General features: G+C 31.6%; 4 protein-coding genes across 5 annotated transcripts; 1 reads left to right on the top strand and 3 right to left on the bottom strand.

Annotated features, from left to right (window-relative positions):
- Positions 1–8,916: 8,916 nt before the first annotated feature.
- LOC111215166 (UDP-N-acetylglucosamine transferase subunit ALG14 homolog) lies at positions 8,917–10,647 on the top strand. Of its 2 annotated transcripts, XM_022718513.2 has the most exons (6): positions 8,917–9,048; positions 9,361–9,564; positions 9,629–9,768; positions 9,877–10,020; positions 10,100–10,159; positions 10,302–10,647. In XM_022718513.2, the coding sequence occupies exons 2-6, from the start codon at positions 9,384–9,386 to the stop codon at positions 10,476–10,478; spliced, it is 702 nt and encodes a 233-aa protein (XP_022574234.1). In that variant the 5' UTR covers positions 8,917–9,048; positions 9,361–9,383; the 3' UTR covers positions 10,479–10,647. The 2 variants fall into 2 exon arrangements, with proteins under 2 accessions (XP_022574234.1, XP_022574235.1); XM_022718514.2 differs by lacking the exon at positions 8,917–9,048 and having other exon boundaries at positions 9,079–9,564.
- LOC106391879 (probable purine permease 10) lies at positions 10,443–12,170 on the bottom strand. The gene is made up of 2 exons (XM_013832608.3): positions 11,911–12,170; positions 10,443–11,789 (listed from the first exon to the last, which is right to left on the bottom strand). Exons 1-2 carry the CDS (start codon positions 11,939–11,941, stop codon positions 10,645–10,647), a joined length of 1,176 nt encoding a protein of 391 aa, XP_013688062.1. The 5' UTR covers positions 11,942–12,170; the 3' UTR covers positions 10,443–10,644.
- Positions 12,171–12,213: 43 nt separating this feature from the next.
- Positions 12,214–13,880, bottom strand: LOC106391880 (probable purine permease 22). The gene has a single exon (XM_022694581.2). The coding sequence runs from the start codon at positions 13,576–13,578 to the stop codon at positions 12,460–12,462; it is 1,119 nt and encodes a 372-aa protein (XP_022550302.1). The 5' UTR covers positions 13,579–13,880; the 3' UTR covers positions 12,214–12,459.
- Positions 13,881–14,007: 127 nt separating this feature from the next.
- Positions 14,008–15,719, bottom strand: LOC111215164 (probable purine permease 6). Its single transcript, XM_022718511.2, has 2 exons — positions 15,576–15,719; positions 14,008–15,495 (listed from the first exon to the last, which is right to left on the bottom strand). Exons 1-2 carry the CDS (start codon positions 15,622–15,624, stop codon positions 14,384–14,386), a joined length of 1,161 nt encoding a protein of 386 aa, XP_022574232.2. The 5' UTR covers positions 15,625–15,719; the 3' UTR covers positions 14,008–14,383.
- Between the last annotated feature and the right edge of the window lie 5,643 nt (positions 15,720–21,362).

Here is a 21,362-nt window from a genome sequence, read left to right as displayed (position 1 = left end):
TCCACTTTAATAGTAATTTACATATTTTTATGGAAAACAAATTTCTTTAGTAAAATTTTAAGATTATAAACCCAATTTTTATAACTTTCGAAAAACAAATTATTAATATATATATATATATATATATATATATATATATATATATATACAAAGTATAAATGTCACACATCGAAACTTTGTGAAACTCATCAACAAAAATGATTACTACAACTATATCATGTTTTTTTTTAGTAAAAACCAAATGGATCCCCAATTCCTATTTTTTTATTGAGCTTAGATAAAATTTTATTATTATTATTTGGCAATTAATCTGAATAATAGTGTTTAGTTATGTTAAATCTACCATTTGCATCTTTAACTATTTATTGTACCGAGTAGTCAAAATCCAGTGAGTGGCCTCTGTTTCCTTTTTTCAGCCAAGTTATTGAACTCAAATAGGAGAATATTATCACTATGTGAAAAATGTGAATAATTCTCTAAAACATTGAACTCCAAATGCTTTCTCATATTTTGAAACATGAAATTATAAAGTTTTGACACATTTATATGAAAACTCGCAAATAAAAAAATCATGTCATTCATTCAGAGTATTTTAGACATTTAAAAATATTAAATCACCTAACATATTCCTTATTTTCTTGCTATTTGTTTCCTTGCTAATATTTTTAAAATAAATAATATAATATAAATCATGGTTAACAAGATTTTATGGAACTGGCAAGATTTAAGAAATAATTTATACAGAAATCTCAATATCTATTTCCCCATTAAATATATTTTAAGATCTTTATATCTACAAAGTGTAGATGTTCTATATCAAAACTTTTTGAAACTAATCAGAAAGAATGATTACTATAAATACAACATGTTTTTTTGCTCGAGTAATATTAAATGGGTCGTAGTAAATCCAAAACATATTTTTATTGGGTTTAAACAATTTTTTTTATATTATTATCCGGAAGTCAATTTGAATAATAGCATTTAGTTATGTTAAATTGATCATAGGACATGGATTTGATCCACTTTTAGTCATTGTCTATAAATGTTTTAATAACTAATTACTATGTTTTAGACTTTATTTAGTATATTTATAGGTCCATAAGTGATTTGGAAGAAAGTGATGATTTTGCAGCATTTTGGAGATAAAGTGAGGAAGCATCAGAGCTGACAATCGAGCAAGACCAGAAATCGACATTTAGAAGAAATAATTGATCGATGAACGCCATGTGACATCGATCGACAGCGAAGCGCGAAGAAGCCCTTTTGGTTCCAGCCGACTTAGAGCCCAAGACTTCACCAAATTACAAGATTGTCATTGACGAGTTTTTAGCCTAATAGATATAGCTTGCCAATGTGTTTTAGGAAAAGCATGCTTTCTTGTTCTCTTGTTTACACAGCAAAAAGGTTTTCTAGGATTTAGTAGAGTTGGAGAGAAAATTCAGAGAGATTTGTGATTGGAACTCTATTATTATCTATCTATTTATCTATGCAGTTTTATACCTTATTGTTGCTATGGATTGCTTGGCTATGTCTGAGTAGTTCTTCTGTTAGGTTTAGGGTTTAAATAGGTTATGAGAGATTAACCCCAACTATAGATTGGTAGTCATGATATTCATCAATAGAATTGTCATTAATGTCTATTTCTAGATTAGCTACCTAGAACTTGACCTAGGAGTTGTAGGATCAAGTGAACACTTGAGTCTCACCCTGAATCCGTCCTAATTGAACTAGGATTGCTTTAGTAAGGCGAAAGCCATTTAGGAAGCATAGTGAGCACCATTCAACCCGCGCACCAGCTTGACTAAGAACGCGTCGATCGATATTCCTATAGAATAATCAATCGACGGAGAAAAAGGTGCATCGATCGATATTCCTCTAGAATCATCGATCGACACTATCTGGTCAATAGACAAACCTAGAAAGCGAACGCTGATAGGTTTGTTCATAAAAGTTTGAGCTCTATAATATCATGCATACAACTATCAAGCATTTGTAGGATTATAATCCTGATTAACAAAATTATAAAAGACTGTGCAATATATCACACAAGAGATCAACAAAATTAACGACCGAGATGAAAAAATGACATTAAACTCCGATTGGTAATGGCTGTAGCTTTAAAAAAATTTCTGTAGAAAAAAATCTGTAGACTTTTTGTTGTGGCTTTAGATTTTATTGTTGTAGAATTTTATGGAAAACACTAAAAAATTTCTTTGGATATTTGGCTCTGCAGAGCACTTGTACAGCTGTAGGTTATTTTAAGAGCTGTGGTTTCAAAAGAAAAATTTAAAACTTGATTGCTCTGAATTTGGTGCTGTAGAAATAAATAGAGCTGTGGACATCACCTATAGCAACTACCAATCATCCCCTTAGTGTGTTAGTTATCCCTTAGTGTGTTAGTTATGCTACTCATTTTTCAATTTTGTGTAATTATAAAAAAAAAAGTGGTATAAAATAAGACAATGAACAAGTTTATTCCAAGTTTATTAAAAAATAAAGCAACAAATACTAAAAATATATTTAACCAATAAATACTTATCAAAATACAAACTTAACCAAAACAACTCACCTAATAGCAAAGGGAAAATCTTTAAAATGATATATTTATGATTTTTAATTTGAAAAATACTGTTTCTTTAGTTCTGCTTTTTGAATACTACACTTCTTATATCTGAAAATATATTTTTATCCTGATTTGATTTCAAACTAACAAATTAAAAACTAAATTTAAATTTAAGTTAATTATGTTTTGAGATAAACATATATTTAAGATAGATACATGTTAATCATTTCAAATGAAAAATAAACAAATATTATTAAAAAAAAATTAAAGTCCACAATATGAAATTTATATAAACAGAGAACTTACATACTTTGCAAGCATAATTCATATCCTCATACATAGCATATGATATATGGCATTCTATCTTAAGTCAATATCTTATAACTAAATTTTGTTATACTCAATTTAGATTATGAAGAGTCTCGATTTTGAGTTTTATTCTATGATGCAACTTCTTATTGTTTTTGCTAGCCTTTCATACTGATTATTTTAAATGAGTTTGTTTAATGCTTAGGAGTTCAAGACATCTGAAACTAACTTTTATTTTATTTAATTAAAAGAAAATAAGCAGAAAAACTTAGACGAAACAGACAGTATGAAAAAATAGAGAACAAGGAAAAGCTCCTGAAAAAAAAAACAGAAATGATTCATTTTTTTATTTTTAAAGTAAGATATATATTAGTAAGATAATGTGTATATATTAATAGTAATGTTTTAAAAATAAATAAATAAAACTTCAGATTGTATAGTTTAGTCAATTTACATAAATATAAACGTGAGACTTTTCTAAAAAAAATAAAGGAATTTTTTTCAAACAAATCTCATATAAGAGTTTTTTTTCAATTTTTTACAATTAGAGTCCAACTAACATTGGAAGACATAAATTTTTTTCCTAATCATAAATACCACATTTAGAAATTCTTTGAAATTTATGTATTCGTATCATCTTGGTTTGTATCATTCTGAAAGGATATTTAAGATTTAATAAAATTTTCAAGTTTAAATTATAGTAATTAGCTAGAATATTATAGAAAGTAAGAACAAAAAAAGTATTTACTTTGTTTTAATTTAGATTATGAAAATGATATTCAAAACATATTAAATTTTCTAAGCGTATATGCCTAAATAAAATACAAGTAGTAATATGTTGATAGCTCATAACCAGGGATGGCTACAAAAGTCTCTAAAACCATTCTTGAAATCCTTTTGCATTTGTAGCAATTTTTATAGTCAACTTTGATGCATAAACAATTTTTATAGTTACTCAATGATTCAATTTCAAACTAATTGTTCTGACTTTAAAATCTTTTGATTACTTTCTAAGAAGTAAGCTTAGAACTTAAGAAAAATAGGTTGTTTCTAAAGCTCTCAGATTATTCTCTTTTGACATAACACTAATTCAGTGTTGGCACTAAATTGTCAAGATGTGGATCTTACACTGGGAAAACTAAGAATTTATGTTCAGTAAGCTGCAAATCTATTATTAATGAAATGAAAGTGTTTTTTTTTTTTTTTAAATGGTGGGTTGCTGGAGCCCACATTATTCAGAGGATCTCGTGGAGATTGATATGTAAGAGATAACTACAATATTATAAAATATAAGCACTACTTACACCATTATTAATCTGGGGTTCTGAGAGTGGGGTTATTAGCGTAAGTTAAGAAACTGTTTCTTAACTTCCGATAAGAACTCCATTCTAAGAATTCCAGGTTAATCACGCTCTTAAAAGCATGATTATTGGAAGTTCTTAAAGTGGGGTTCTTATCGGAATATAAGAACCCGTCTCTTAACTTTTAATTAAAAAAGCTAAGAACCGGTTCTTAAAACTCTTATTTAAGAGCCGGTTCTAAACTTTTTTTAGTTAAAAGTTAAGAGGCGAGTTCTTATATTCCGTTAAGAACTCTACCTTAAGAACCCCGCAATAATCATGTTCTATTGTTACCATCGACCGACCCTTTTAACAGCGACATACTATTTTTACCCCATCTTCTACGTTTGTGCTTTAGTTTTAGTTTGTTAATAACCTAAACCGAAACGGACAATTTAGATGATGAAAATTTTACAAAAATTTATTAGGTAAAATAAAAAAGCTTTGTATTGCACTGTATGGTTGTCGTCCACACTCCAATCATCGGCAATGAGTAATCGACTTGAATTTCATCTTGAGAGGGGATTCGATTCCGCACAACCGGGTCAGGGTTCATAGGATTGGCAGGATCTCCGAAGACTAGACGAACCAACTAGTTGTGATGTTAAATTTTTTTTAAGCCTGATTTTGGTTATAGAAGGTCGATAGAAAGATATAAGTCTATTACTCTTAAGGTGTATATCCCCTATATATTATTTGTGAAACATTACAACTTCTTTTTGTAGCCACATGTCATCAATAGGATGATTCTTAGAATTATTAGAGAAATAGGTTGGTCCATCTCATTATATAATAAGCTTTTTATTAAACTAACCATAAATTAATTATTAATATCATTTATTATTTCATTAAATAAAGATTACGGAATTGCCTAATGTGGGTAGAGTATATATGACAATTAATAATTTTGAATAATAAAGATTTGATAAAAAAAAGTATCTTCTATCAAATTTGTTTAATTTAAAACTATTAAAATAATATTTTTAAAAACACAATAACCATATTATAAAAATTTATATTTTTCTGTATATTTTATATTTTGAATTTAAAAAAATGACTATAAATTATTAAAACTGTTAAAAGTCTCACATTCAAATTTTGCGATCCATGGTTTAAAATTTTTGTTATAACAAAATACAAATGATTACAAAATTATATAAGTAAAAGTCTAATTTAATTAATCATTAAGATTTAAAATATATATGTATATATATCATTCTAAATTAAACTATAAACCATATTGAATAAATAAATATTTTAGTTTCAAAATTTACTTTGAATAATTTTTTTTGATAAAAGTTTTGAACTAACATTGATAAATTTTTATCAATTACTAAAATTATTAATCCCACAATAAAAGTTTTGTTATCAGTAATTTAAAGTTTTTGCCATTAAAAATACACATGATAAAAAAACATATGAGTAGAAAGCATCATTTAAAAAAAAAAAAATAGACATTAATATTAAAAATATACTATGTATGTTAATATAATTTAAATTTAATTACATATCCTATCAATTTTTTTTAAAAAAATGTTTGGATTAATAAAATTGATTTATACGTTCGCACCAATTTAATTATATATGTAATAGTTACTGACTTTTAATTATTCAATATATATTTATTATTTCATAATATGTAAGAACATATAATACATAAAATAATTTATATATATAATGCAAGGCGCGAGTCTTAATCTAGTTGATTTAGTATTTGACACTGTTTCAAACATAATATAGTTGTTTTATTAGTTAGTCTATTCTTGGACTTTTTTGATTATTTTTTGTTCCCGCTTAGTTCAACGCAAATATGTGTGTGATTGTATATAAATTATATAACTATTTTATGTTGTTTGATTTAAATTTGCTTTGTTCTCATAAACACCACTACCCCGATCTTTAAACAAATGAAACACACTGTTTTATACAGTAAACATGAAAAATGTTTTGAGAACAAAACTAATTTACATTTTATTTAAAAGAAAGTTATTCTTCAACAACTAAATTTATCAAAATATTAAAGAAAACAAAAAACGGATTTCAATATTTGTTCTTCTGAAACTACACGGTTTCTAGAAAAAAAGTTTTACTACATGTACTATGAGAGAAATAAAAATTAAAAAAATCCTCAAAACTGTGTGAAAAGAATTTTACAATTTGTTCATTCAAACCTGATTTGTTTCTACAAAAAGAGTTTCAACACAAATTATGTGAATGAAAAAAAAATATGCTTAAAACAATATCAAAATATTTTGTTTTAAAAAAAAAATAAAAAACTTAACCGTGTAAGAAAAAAAATTGTAGAAACTGGGCATCGTGGTCTGGTGGTAAAAGAACCTCGGCTTAGGTGTCCGCCATCACGAGTTCGAGCCCCGGCCACAGCGGATTTAACATGGTTTCCGTTTGGCCTCCAGGACATTCCTCGCCAGTTCCGGTTGGACGCGGTGGAATAGTCGGACTAAGTGAGAGGTCCGGATACCTGGATAATCAAAAAAGAAAAAAAAAATGTAGAAGCGTTAAAAGTTTAAATTCATCATTGGCATGCCACAGGCTACCAAACGGATCGGCCAAACAGAGGCCGATGAAGAATAGCTGAAGCAATCTACTACGTATTTTATTGTGGAAGAGAAAAGGAATTTCAATTCTATGTTTCGGATGTGGGACAATGTTTCTCAACTTACATGCCGCTTTTCTCTTTATCGTGGGCTTTAAAAAGTGCAGCCCACTTTCACACGTGCATGTCTATTATTGGGGCCATGTGTTTGTTAGAGAGTTTATAGATACGGTGTAAAAATGAGAATAGGAAACCGAATCTCTTGTTTGTTCTTCATGCTTCTTGTGAGTGGTGATTAAAAAAGCTCGCCCCAATGCGCAATTTAAACCCGGTTCTGAACTTTCGTTTTCTTTTCAGCTAAAAACCGAATTAAACCAAGATATTCTAAGAGCATCTCAAAAAGAAACTGAATTCCAAATATAAAGTTTTTTTATCTCAAAAAAAAACTTCAAAACTTTTGAAGAGTGAAACTCCAAATATAGATTTTCACTTTTCAAAACTTCAGATTTAAAATTTCACTTTTTTATTTGCATTTTGGTCTTTACAATCATACATCATATTTATAATTCTTAAATATTTTTTTGTTTATTGTTTTAATCCTTAAAACTTTTATATTTCATAAATATTTCAAATTTGTTTTATAAATTTAAGTTTTACACATGAAATTAAATAAAAAAATTTTAAACAAGATTTATAACATTTTAAAATTAGAATTAAACAACAAGAATATTACAAAAAACCATAATAAAAACTTATTAAAACTACACATGGAGACATAGTTATCACTCAAATTTAAATATTATAACAACACTAATAGTCTGGTAAATTTGCTCCGGAACCTCCCAAATCTCCAAAATATTGTCCAAACAAATTTTGTTTAACCGAAGATGATTGTTGTTGTTGCTCTTGACGCCTTTTTCGTACGATTCTTTCTTGTTCAGATCGAATGTATTCACGAATATTAACATCATCGATAAAAGCTAAGTTTTTAGCAATATTTTATTTTCGTCTTTTACTTCTTTAAAAGCTAACTTTTTTGCTTCATTTTGCAGTCGTAATTCAATCATCTCATGACATTTTTCCTTGCTTGTTGTACTTTCGTTTAAAAGATCAAGGATTGTTTCGTTTGATGATATCAAACTATCAACGGCCATATTATGAGGATATCCGATTTCAACAATTTTTGGCTCGTAATCTACAAATAAAAAAAAAGAGAATCATTTCTTACTTCAAAATGCACTAGTTAATCATATATGGGAGCATTACGGAAATAATTAGGGTTGGGCAAAAAACCCGGATCCGAAAAACCGAACCGAACCCGATCCAAAAAAGTAGTACCAAACCCGAACCGAAATTGATTAAATATCCGAACGGGTTCAAAATTTTGGTATCTAAAGAACCGAAACGAACCCGACCCGAACCGAAGTATCTCGGGTACCCGAATGTAACCGAAATAGATTTATATACCTAAATATATTACTTATTTTTAGATTTAATATATATTAAAAACATCCAAAATATATAAGATACTTTTAAGTTGTCTAAAATACTTGAAAATATACATAAATAGTTAAAAGTAAATGTCTAAAATAGCTAAAATATATTAAAAACACCAAAATGCTTGAAATATCTATTGATTTTCTATCCAAATATTCAAATCAAACCAATTTTTATATTAATTTTAGGTATTTTGACATATATTATACAAATTTATATGTAATATATTATTTTTTTTATAGATTTTGAGAAATTTTAAGCATATAATGAATACTAAAAATTTTAAAATAATTTTAAATGGGTTATCAGAATCCGCAAAGATCCGAACCGAACCCGAACCAAAATTTAGAAATACCTGAATGGGATTGAAATCTTTAAATCCGAAACCCGATTAAATCCGTACCGAATCCGAATGCTCACCCCTAGAAATAATTTTATGGAATAATGTAGTATTTGCTTGCAGTTTAATATTTAATTATGTACTTTTATTTATAATTTTATATTTTATTGTAAGATTTTTTTAATTAATATTTATGTAATATTTATATATATGTACTAGTTATTTATAAAAGTTTTATGAATTTACATCAACTATGACAAATATAAAGATCATAGTGTAAAATATAAATAATTTTGAAGTTTGATATAAAGTTTTAGTTTTGGAACTTCAAATATAGAGTTTTGCAAACTAAAAAAATAGAGTTCTTAAGCAATAGCCAAATCCAACGTAAGAAAATAAAGAGACAGGGCGGTGACCAATGTAAAATCAACTCCAATCCTTTCCGGTGAGCTTCTTCTTCTTCTTCTTCCTCCCCCGTTGAACGGTAGTATGTTTGTTTTCTCGACTACGATGCCGAATCTAGCTCAATGCTCAACCCCTTTTTTTTTCAAATCGATCAGATTTTAACGATTCGTTTTTATTCATGTTGGTTTGAGTTTGAATCGAATCTAAGCTCAAAGTTCAATCCTTTTTTCTAATTTCTCTAAGACCAATCTGCTTTTCTTTTGTGTTGTTTCTAAATGTTTGATTTTGATTCATAAGCTTTAGACATAGATAGATCTCATTGTCTGAATTTTCATATTGTTTCGACTGTAAGGAGAAGAGAGTTATAACAAGATCATGGAGGAACACCACTGCTGCTTTTACTCCAAGATGCTCTCAAGATTTAGCATCAGTTCCTTCATGCTTAGTTTGGTGATTGTTCTAGTGGTCCGTGTACTATATGTTATGTACCAGTGTGGCAAACCCTTTCCCAAAGGAGCTTCACGATCGTTTACTACTCTTATTGTTCTTGGTTCTGGTAAGAAACAGTCATTGCTTATTTTGTCATATTCAGTTGATTAGATGAAAATGTTGTTATGTAGGGGGACACACGGCAGAGATGTTGAGTCTCCTCTCTGTTTTGCGCATGGACAGATTCACCCCCAGGTTTTACATCGCTGCAGCTACTGATAACATGAGTCTCCACAAAGCTCGTTCCTTTGAAGACTCTCTAGCTGACAAGGTATATATACATACGCTTTATGTATTTGGCAATATGCGGGCGATTTGTATCTTGTGTGGTTGGTTGATGATGCGTCAAACTGATTTGGCTATTTACGTTTGATGGTAGCCTGCTGTTAAGGAAGACTCCTTACAATACACTCAAATTTACCGGAGTCGAGAAGTTGGTCAGTCTTATGTGACTTCTGTTTGGACTACCATTCTTGCCACTGTTCACGCTCTCTGGCTAATGATCCGGATCAGACCCCAAGTGGTATAGCTTTTTTTAATCTCATTGTTTTCTTATTATCTTTAAGGCTTCATAAAACTAAATGTGGTTGAAAGTTTTTCAGATTCTTTGTAATGGTCCTGGGACATGTATTCCTCTCTGTGTGATCGCTTTCTTGTTCAAGGTATACCCACTTCTGATTATCTATTACTCTTCTTTTTTGGATGACCTTTAATGGCAAAAATAAAACAGACTGTAAATCACAGTTTCTCTATTATATGTACAAGTTTTATCAAGTGCTTGTATCTTTATTTGGTTGGTCGCAGGTGGTGGGAATCAGATGGTCATCGATCTTTTATGTTGAGAGTGTAGCAAGAGTTAAGAAGCTCTCATTAAGTGGATTGCTGCTTTACAGGTTAAGGCTAGCTGATCAGTTCTTTGTTCAATGGCCACAACTGCAAAACAAGTATCCTCGGGCTCACTATGTTGGTTGCCTGATGTAAGCTTTGATTTTGGGAACTATCCTCATTACATAAATTGCATTACAACAACTTAGAATAGCTACAAAGTTTACACCCTATCTTTCACTACAGTGTTGAAATACATTTTTCGTAATGCTACTCATCTTTGGTTGCTCCGAACGCAAGTATAATCAATGAAATTTTGTAATCAGCTTGCTGACGTCTCTATCTTTTGCCCATTTGGTCCTTCTGCTTCTGTTGTGTCAGAGGATTCTACTCTTTGGATTCCAACACTTCTCTTCAAGTTTTTGTCATCAAGATAGTGTTGGTAGACATAGGACATGAAACCCCAAATAGCCAAGATCATAGAAATCACCTTTAACCCATTCATTTTATCATGAAAAATTATGACAGCCATAATAGGAACCACGGGCAGCCCCAATACGCTTATCGCATTTGAGAACAGAGAGGAAAGCTCAAAGATCAGTCCCGTGCCGCCGATGTTGAATACTTGCCAGGTAATAGCTGTCCACACCAGGTTCATAACGTAAGACACCTTCCCAAGCTTATAGTTGTCCATCTCACTGCTTAGAGTTTTCCACTCGCTGCTAGCGAAAAGCCCCACCAAGCTAACACAGCTGGCCACTAGACTCATGTAGATGATCATATCCATAACTTCTGTGAAAGTCTGCCTCTTTAGTACTCTACGGAATGCTAGCTGTTGTAAGGATAAGACTAGACCAAACCCAGCAGAAGCACCGATAGTGCATAAGAAGCTTGTGACATACTGTGCTTTTGTAACTTTCTGAGAGTTTGAATCCTCGTTGTTGAAGGCGAGGAGGGTGGAGGATATAGTTAGGAGCAAAAGAGAATTCAAAATGATGGGAGTGAGCTTCTGTGAGTTGAGGAAATAAGAGAAGAAAGCGTTGAAGGCTAGCTGAGATGCACAGATGAGTGAATAGGTTGAAACAGGTAGGTAAAGCAGTCCTATGGAGTATAAATAGCAATCTGCTCCTACAAGAACTCCAAGAACTACGTAAACCAACACACGGTTCTTAAGTGAGGCTGCTTTGCCATCATCTCTATGAGTTGTTGTATGTGTTTTGATTGACAATAGATAATATGGAAGCAGAACAGGAAAGCCTACGAGTTGAACAACCGTTGCTAGCCACTTGCTGTTTCCTCCGTTGTCATAGTAGATTCTTCCCAGAATTGTAGCAACTGATTGACCTGAGATGACAAAGAATGTATAGACCGCCACCCGGAGCCACCGTTTGTATGTGTTTGAGTGAGTTACTCCTGTTTGGTTTCTTTCTTCTTGTACTGTTGTGTTTGGTTCTTTTCCCTGCTGAACTGGTAAGTTAGGGAAGAGAACACCAAAAATTAGCTTACAGTTTTATGTATTTAAACAATAAGATAACATAATCATCTTTTTCTTTCATTTGTGAAGATGAAAGACGAGTAAGATACTCACCGATGACTTGTAGTTCTTGATCACCATTCATGGTGGATGGTAGTTTATACCTCCTTGGAGATGGACAAGGAGGAGGTTCTGAACAAATTATAAGTATAAGGTAGTGATCTTACTATCAAGGTCTCTTGGTTGCTAATATGCTACCAAATGATAGCCATATATATATAGATTCAGGGACTAGGAATCGGTCACCGGTTAAGTTGCCCCCACAATGAGTAAATGCACAGCTATAAATATCTCTTATCGTGTCAAGAATCTAATTTTCTTAAGATGCCACTATTGTTGACCAAGAGATAAGTTAAGTCAAGGAGGAATATAATGTGTAGCCAATATTCATTCAGAAAAGTTTTCTTTTGCCGGTTTAGTGGAGAAACATCAACATTACGCAAACACAACATGCAAAACTTACACGCATAGACACACAAGTTGTGTGGTCATTTCAGGTTGAATATATTCAAAACTTCTTTTGTCTCTAATGGTTGCTTGTTCCGCGTGACTATCTTTCTCTTATGATGAGACATGTGGTTTAGGAACACATACTTTTCACATTCAGACTTGTGTATCTTCCTCAACATGGTTTGTGTGGCGAGTCTTCAACTTCTTTTCGTCGAGGTAATGCTGATAGGCAAATGAGAGGAAGCCCCATATAGCTAAAACGATGGAGAAGATCTTCAGTGCATCCATCTTATCATGGAAAACTATCGCTGCTACAACAGGAACTATAGGCAACCCCACAGCAGTTACGGTATTGGAGAACACGGAAGATGACTCAAAGATCAATCCCACAGCACCAATAGTGTAGACTTGCGAGGACATAGCAGCCGAGGACAAAGTCATAACGTATGACACCTTCCCGAGTCTGTAGTTTCGCATCTCGCTTGCTATAAGTTTCCACTCCCCACTAGCAAAAAGCCCTATCAGAACCACACAGCATGAAACTAATGTCTGGTAAATAGCCATGTCCATGACCGCTGAGAACGAAGGTTTCTTCAAAACTTTTGTGAGGATTAGTTGTACCAGCGATAAAATCAGTCCGATCCCAGCAGAGGCACTGATGGTGAATATGAAACCTACCACATACTCTACTCTTGAGACATTTCTTATGTTTTGAGACTCGTTGTTGAACACAAGGAGTGCAGAGGAAACAGTAAGGAGAAATAGAGAGTTGACAATGTCAGGAGTGAACTTTTGAGAGTTGAGGAAGTAGGAGAATAAGGCGGTGAAGGCTAACTGCGAGGCAAAGATGAGGGAGAAAGTAGAAACTGGTAAGTAGAGCAACCCAACTGAAGACATATAACTGATGGCAGATGCTAAGAGGCCAAGACATATGTAAGCTAATACAAGAGTGGTGTTTATGAAACTTGGATCTGTTTTTTCTTGTTGTTTGTTTAGTGAAAAGAATTTGTATAGAAACAAAAGAGGGAAGCCTATGCGTTGGAGAACTGTTACCATCCATGTGCTCTTCCCACCGTTTTCATAATACAATCTGCCCAGGATTGTAGAAAGTGCTTGGCAGGTGAGGACAAGGAATACATAAATGGAGACTCTGAGCCACTTCTTGTAGTTCTTGGTTTGAGGTACCGAGGATGAGTCATTTACCTCATGGTCTATTAGGTTTGCTTCTAAGTTCTGGTCACCTGAAATGATATAACATGTTTTCAGATGCATTTAAAAGGAATCTACAATATTAGATGTTTTTTTTATGCTTACCGTTGACATTGAGTTCTTGAGATCTTTCCATGACAGCTCTTAAGAACAAAACTTTTTGCTTAGCGTTGACTTTGAGTTTTCTTGGGACCCTTAATGGTAAGGTTGTTAATATAGGCTGGGCACGGAGTTCCAATCTTAAATAACTTTTTACTTCAATTTCTTTTGTTATTCTTTAGCATCTTTTGAAGTGGACTCAGACGTTTAACAAAATATACAAGAATACATGGTGGCCTTGAGCACACTTGACATTTTAAAAGTTTTCAATGTTCTTGGGGTGTGTCTACTATATATAACTGTTTAATTTAGATGCAACTGGCTATAACTTATAAAGGTTTTGCAATGTTCTTGGATCTTTGTCCAAGCCTAAATATGACTGTTGTCTTTTTGACAAAGCATAAGAAGCTAAGCCCAAATGGCCAAAATAATCAACTGAGTGAGTGGAAGCATTCTGATAACATAAGAGAAGAGCGATAGCTACTTCAGTAATCAAAAAGTTTCTTTCAAGTGGGTATGACTTCTTTGTTTATACCTCAAGTAAGGGTCGTTTATCTTCAGAGCATCTTTGGAATCAATATCTCCACTCTCTTTTTGTGATGTGGGTTTGGTTGCATTTTATATACAAATAGATTAATATTAAGCCAAACAGATATATCTTTTTTTTATTTTGGTCAAATAGTGATATCATTTATTGTAGGAGATTTGTTACATCCCACAACGGGTTTAGTTATTAAAATTTATAAAACCTTAGATCTTGGATCTCTGTCTAGTCCTGAATGTTGTTACTTTTCTCTTCTTGTGTTTCTTTTTCTTCCTCTTCACCTTGAGGAATCTCTTTCTCATCTTCTTGTTTTGGATCATCAACATAATGCTGGTAAGCATAAGAAACAAACCCCCATATGGCCAAAAACATTGCAATCAACTTGATTCCACTCATCTCATCTCGAAAGAAGACAACAGCAAGAACAGGAACAACAGGTAAACAAAGAGTGCTTATCACGTTTGAGAAAAGCGACGAAACTTCAAGAATCAAACCCACACTACCAATCCAACAAGCTTGCCAAGATATCATTGCACCAATATTTATCAAAATATAAGAGTTTTCTCCAAGCGTAAACTCTTTCATCTCTGTCCTCAGCATTTTCCACCCACCACTTACAAAGAGTCCAACCACAACTGCACAAGTAGCTACGAAAGACTGATATGTGACCATGTCCAAAATAGCCTTGAATGTGTATTTCTTCAGAATCTTTTCGAACGCATAATCTGTTAAAGAGAGCACTAGAGAATAACCAGCTGAGCTACCGATGGCGCAGATGTATCCAATCACATAATTGTATTTGGACGATGAGTTTGAAGTAGAAGATTCAGGCTCAGGTTGGATGACAAGAAGTGTAGAAGATATGGTCAAGAGAACAAGTGAATTGAGTATACAAGGTGTGAACTTCTGTGAGTTTAGGAAGTAAGAGAAGACAGCATTAAAAGCCAACTGAGACGCAGAGATCAAAGAGAATGTCGAGACAGGAAGGTAGAGTAAGCCAAAGGAATACAGGACACTGTGACCAGCAGCAAGCAAGCCAAGTCCAATGTAAACCAAAGGAAGTGTCAAGAAGGAAGTTGTTGTTTTATTGGTTAAGTTATTATTTTTGGAAGACGACTCATGCTTTATGTAATAATAGCAAGGAAGGGTTAAAGGAAACCCAACTAGCTGAACTAAGGTCTCGAGCCATATACTGTTGCCACCTTTGTCGTAGTAAAGTCTACCTAAGAGAGTGGCTATTGTCTCTCCAGCTAAGAGGAGAATGACGTAGAGAGACACTCTTAACCTCCATGAGTAGTTGTGACTTCTCTGTTCTGTTGAAGATTTCCTTTCAGGTTCTGATCAACACATGAAAACAGGACAATAACATAAGTAAAACAAGAACACACGAAACAGAACAAGTGGTTAAACTACTTACCGCCGTTGACATGAATATGCAGTTCTTGAGTTTCTGATTCTACTTCCATCTTAGCAACCAGGAGGGAGCAAAATCTCAGGGAACAAACAAAGATGATGTGTCCTTAATTGCTTATATATAGGCAAATGCGTATGCAATCTTATTATTTACTCATATTAATATATTGGTTAGTAAAATAATTATTATATGGATAAAATTTGTTAGATGCACTCTTGACATGATGCATTTCCCCCCCAATGATTTCGCATTCCATCTTTAACCTAACCAATGTTTTTACCTTTTCTTTTTTTTTTTCTTTTTGAAACTAACCAATTTTTTTACCTAACAAGTATTTTCTTGTCATTTATCTTTTAGTTAGCCAAGAACTTTTTTTGAAAATGGAATCAGATTATCTAACAAAATTCTCCAACGGTATATGACCCATATGAAGAAAACTTGTGACAAGAGGCCATAACAAAGCATAGAAGTTAAATAACAAGAAAATGTCCATGCGTGATGGTAATAAAAATTAGTGACATGGAGGTGGGCTTTGAGTCCCAATGTATTTAGCTATAACGTATCTACAAAAAGAAGAGACAGCTTCACTTCCTCTGTTGCTGGTCTGCTTTTCTCCACTCCCTCCACGAGAAGAAGAGAGATAAAGATGAACATTCTCTAAGTACACTTTCTTATATGGCATTCCTTTGCTACAACGCAGCTGCACCGCGACTCTTGAAGATGAAGTTCCTCTTATGTTCTTGAAGTATATCTCACTCAGCTTCACCTTAGATGGTTCCTACAACAAGAAAATGAATCAGAACCGTGCTCTTGGAGCCATTTCAGTAACAAATCTTAAGTAAAACATTCAATGCCACTCAGATCAAGGCGGTTTGTTCTTGCTACATTAACAAAAAGGGAGATTATGCTACATTTTATGATGATTATTTACCTGATACCATGACCTGGTCCACATTTGATACTTGTGATTGTAATCTGAAAATTTCCTTGTCCTATAGACACAATGTGAGTACCATCAGTGTTAGGACTATCAGAAGCACCAGTAATGTTGAGTCTTGTACGTGCCTTTGAAGTCTCTACATTCTACTAATGCTATGTGAAAGAACTTGCTGTTCACTGAGCTTATCCTTCTTACTATTGTTCTGTTCATCCCCACAAACTTCAAGCTCTGAGAATCAACACCAGAAAATCGATTAGTTTCTTTAAATTAAGTCAACTTTACGATCTTTTAAACGAGTTTCTTGAGTTCTCTCACTGCTGGAAGGAGTTTGCAGTTATTAAACGGCCAAGCTACGGCGCCTTGACGGTCAAATGTTCCACCTCCGGTTAGAGTTAAGCCGGTGTTCCGTACGTCTAAATCAATCCAACCACTACCTGATCTGTACCTTGACAGATCAGTTAATATGCCTTGAGATGACTCTAATTCAGGTTACGTGTATAGCAAAAAAACTTTCACAACATAGAGCATTTTGACCCATTAATTACGCTAATGGACTTTAGCTCTATGCTAATAAAAGAAGGGAGGTGTTTTGTTCCATATTGTACACTCTTTCAAACATCATTCGAAAAGTAGTTTTAACAAAAAATTCACCTATCATCATTTCATTCTTAGAAGAAAAAAATAGCTTATCAAAAAATTTGACATAACTTGAAATTTATTACGACATATACACTTTAAATTACTTTTAGACATTAATTGAAAACTGATTGTTTACATATTTATTTATGTATTGTCACTACATTCATTCTAAAAACATTTATGATTTCATATTTATTAATGAATTTATGGTTTCAAATTTATTAATAAAATTATTATGTCAATTATAAAAATTTGACTTCTTACATAATAAGATAACATATAGATTTGGCTGCATATTTAATTAAGTTATACATATAATAATTATTAAAATTTTAAAATAATTTTATATAGTTGAAAGTGTAACATATTTTCCACATTAGTTCATGATTTAAAAAATAGAATAGAAAAGTTTGGTATATACAGTATATACTTTTGTTAAAATTAATTGTACAGATTTATTTGTTTCTATGTCAGATGTTGCATCGATATGCAAATGCTTAAATATTATTCGTTTGGACACTATTTTATATGTATCTAAATAATGTATATGGATGCAAAATCCATAACATTTAAAAATTAGATATTTCATATGAAAAAAATGTAGAGTTTGAATGCAAAATTTTAATCTCAGAATCCAAAATATTTAAATAACATCTATACAAATATAAAAGTAACTAGGTTTATGTTAATTATTTTTATTATTAGATATAAGTTGTAAAATCATATTTTTTTGTTAAACCCGTAAACTCAAGTTTTTTGCCAAAATTGAAAACTCATTTTTTCGTCAAAACCATAAAATCAAGTTTTTATCCAAAAATACAAAATCATGTTTTCACGTCAAAACCATAAAATTAAGTTTTTCTCGTCAAAACTACAAAATCGAGTTTTTTTTTGCCAAAACTATAAAATCAATTTTTTTTGTCAAAATAGTAAATTCAAGTTATTGCCCAAAACCGTGACTTTTTCACCAAACAGTAAAATCATATTTTCTTGTCAAGACGGAAAATCATGTTTTTCCACCATAACAAACAAAATTAGAGTTTCTCAACCAAACTGTCAAATTGGATTTTCTTGTCAAAATTACTAAAAAATATAAAATCATGTAATCCTTCTAAAATTATAAAATCAAATTATCCGCCAAACCACAAAACCATGTTTTCCACCAAATCACGAAAATGGGTTTTATCGTCAAAATCACAAAATAATGTTTTTTATCAAAACTGCAAAATTGTGTTTTATTTAAAAATGCCAAATCACATTTTCTCAACAAATCCGCAAAAATTACCCACCAAAACCTTAAGTTATAAAATGTAAGTTTTAATTAATTATTATTTAAAAAGTTTCTGAAAAATAGTCAAATATAATAATTAGTTTTGTGACAAATATAATTTTAATTTAATTTTAAAATATTATTCAAATACAATAATGAATTTATTATCAACAATATAAATTATTTCTTTCATTTTTTAACTAGTAACACTCAAATGCTATTATAAAATAAAAACCAAACAATTTAGCATTATGATGTTTGTTGTATGTAATACAATACTAATTATAAAAACGAACATATTTGAATGCAACATTCATATGTTGTATTCTGATGATGCATCCAAATACAAAAAAAAAAATGGTCTAAGTATGTAACAAATGTAAAACTAAAAGAATGTTGATCAAAAGGTAAAAAAAATTTGATGGCAAAATATTCTAAATTTTCATAGTAATTAATAATACATGGATAATTTTAATTGATATTAGATGGATTGATATATGGATTTTAGTCTTTTATATATTATTTAATATTATTTTTTGATGTGGAATTTTGTTACCGGTCATTTGTAACTTGTAAGTCGAAAACGGTTCTGATCTCTATACGATAATATTTTTATACGGTCCATCTAAAAGACATATTTGAACCATGCGATTCTCTGTAGATTAGTAATATTTAAATTCTTGATACGACTTGGCAGAACATGTTAAATTTTTTATTTGGATCAAAAGCTTATTATTAATTTATTTGTTATATCAAAAATTCGTTAGTGGTTTTGAAGGAGCGTTCTAGATTTGTATAGTTTTTTTTTTGGACAACTGATTTGCATAGTGTATACTGTATATAGATTCGTGTCACTATAATTGTCTAGGTACTAGGGTCTAGGGGGTTTGGCAATTACGTGATTCTCCCGGAAGATCCTTTTATATATACCCTAGGGATTCTATATAGCTTTGCTTCTCATTCTAAAATTATGGCATCTTTTTGTTTTTGTTAGGTAAATTTGATGTTGACCCCGAAAAGAACAAAAATATCATTATCAAGACATTTGTTTGTATCATAAAGTTTAAATATATAACCAAACTTACTAAATAAATGTTTTAACTAATGTAGATATATATGTGATATGTCAAATGGATTTTCCTTATGATTCCAGATATGATTGGACTTGATATCATGGATTTTCCTTATGATTCCAGATATGATTGGACTTGATATCATCATTTCTAAATCTATGCAGGCCAAATCATTCTCACTCAAAACATCTACAAGATTGGTCATATGTAGAACATATATAGGATTTCCTTTTATGTTTGTTTATGTTAAACATATAAAACATATTTTAGTAACATACTTGATCTTTAGACGAATTATATGTCAACCGTCATTCTATGGCTCTTTTGATAGAATGTTCAAAACTTTTTAAATTAAAACTCCAAATCAATTTTAAAGGTGATTTATCTCAAAATTTGAGTGGTATATATTACTAAAGTATATATATACATATTCCACAAAGCTACTGTATTTGAATTGATTATATACAAAGTGAATAATGGATCATGATGACAGACTAGCGATTAGACATCAGTTTAACTTCAAAATCGACATAAATTTGAAAATAGGAAAACGAAGTTACATCGGAGGTCGAATGTTAGAATTGAGAAGCCACATGATCTTATGATGCTCGCCTTAATCATAAAAGTATTTCTTGCATTTAGTGACTTTGGTATATGACATAAATGCGCTTCCAAGTCCACATATATGATGTATACGCTGATTCGATGATCGGCTTAAAAGCAAAAAAGAAATTGTCAGAAATTGTTGTCGTCAGAAAATACATTTATATGCCGACAAAGATAGCAATCCATCTCGAATCTAGAGCAGTATCTAAATAAATGCCACCCTTGAATGCATGTCATGTTCCAAAGTAAGTCTCCGAATGAAAGCTAAAAGATTATATTGATAGTCCAGAGTTCCATATATATATATATATACTCTTTATATTGGTAATTGGTTTTCTCAAATTCACCCCAGGCTAAACCAAAGCGCATAGAATTTTCATGATCTATATGATGAGATACTACTTGAGCAAGAAGTGAACATGGGCATCTCCATGAAAACTAAATCAATGTTAAAAAAGTTTTAGTTTCCATATTGTTTTTTAGTTAGTGGGATTCTGTTTCATTAGGTTGAGGACGTGTGTTGATTAACCACGTTTCACGTAGTAATAGTTTATTTCTTTAATTTTGTATTTAAGTATGAGTTGGGAATAGAATGAATAGAAATAGAAAATTGCAGCAACTTGTTTTGTTTTTATTAGTTTGTTCTTCGACAAACTATTTTACCTTTAAGGAGACATCTTAATTGACATCAAATAAATCTTGTGTTCTAAGAGCATGTTTATCCGGAGTTTTAGTGAAGTTCTTAGTACGTGGACCCCTACAAAATTTTTAAGGATTGGTTACAAAAACTATTAATTAAAAATCGATTTTAGTGAGTTTCTTACACTGTTCGCGGGCTCCACTGACTCGTGGCGGTCCGCGATTGGTTTGCTTTTTAATTTTTTTTGTTTTTTAGACAAAAAAAAAACCTAAAAAACCCATTGAGTTTTTTAGGGATAAACATGCTCTAAGGTATCAGGGGAGTGATCGGATTCACTCCTAACACTATATGTTCTCATTGAGACCGTCTTACGCCGATAGTGAAAGGATTGCGGTCGCACGGACATACATTATCACTGACGTATGAGTTTTCTCCCTAGCTAACATTTTGTTTGGGCATATGTTATTAAATCAGACCGTTAACTACAATTACCTTGAAATGACCTTTCATCCCACGTTTCACACTAAACAAATAATTCACTAGCCCAGTACTGTGAGCAATTTCCTTTCTTTTTGAAAATTTTATGTCTTTCCAAATAATTAATTTTCTTCTTATTTTATAG

This window comes from Brassica napus, chromosome C1, assembly GCF_020379485.1.
Source record: "Brassica napus cultivar Da-Ae chromosome C1, Da-Ae, whole genome shotgun sequence".
Taxonomy (NCBI): domain Eukaryota; kingdom Viridiplantae; phylum Streptophyta; class Magnoliopsida; order Brassicales; family Brassicaceae; genus Brassica; species Brassica napus.
The sequence above is the reverse complement of the archived record's forward strand: the minus strand, read 5'-3'. Positions and strand labels throughout refer to the sequence as shown.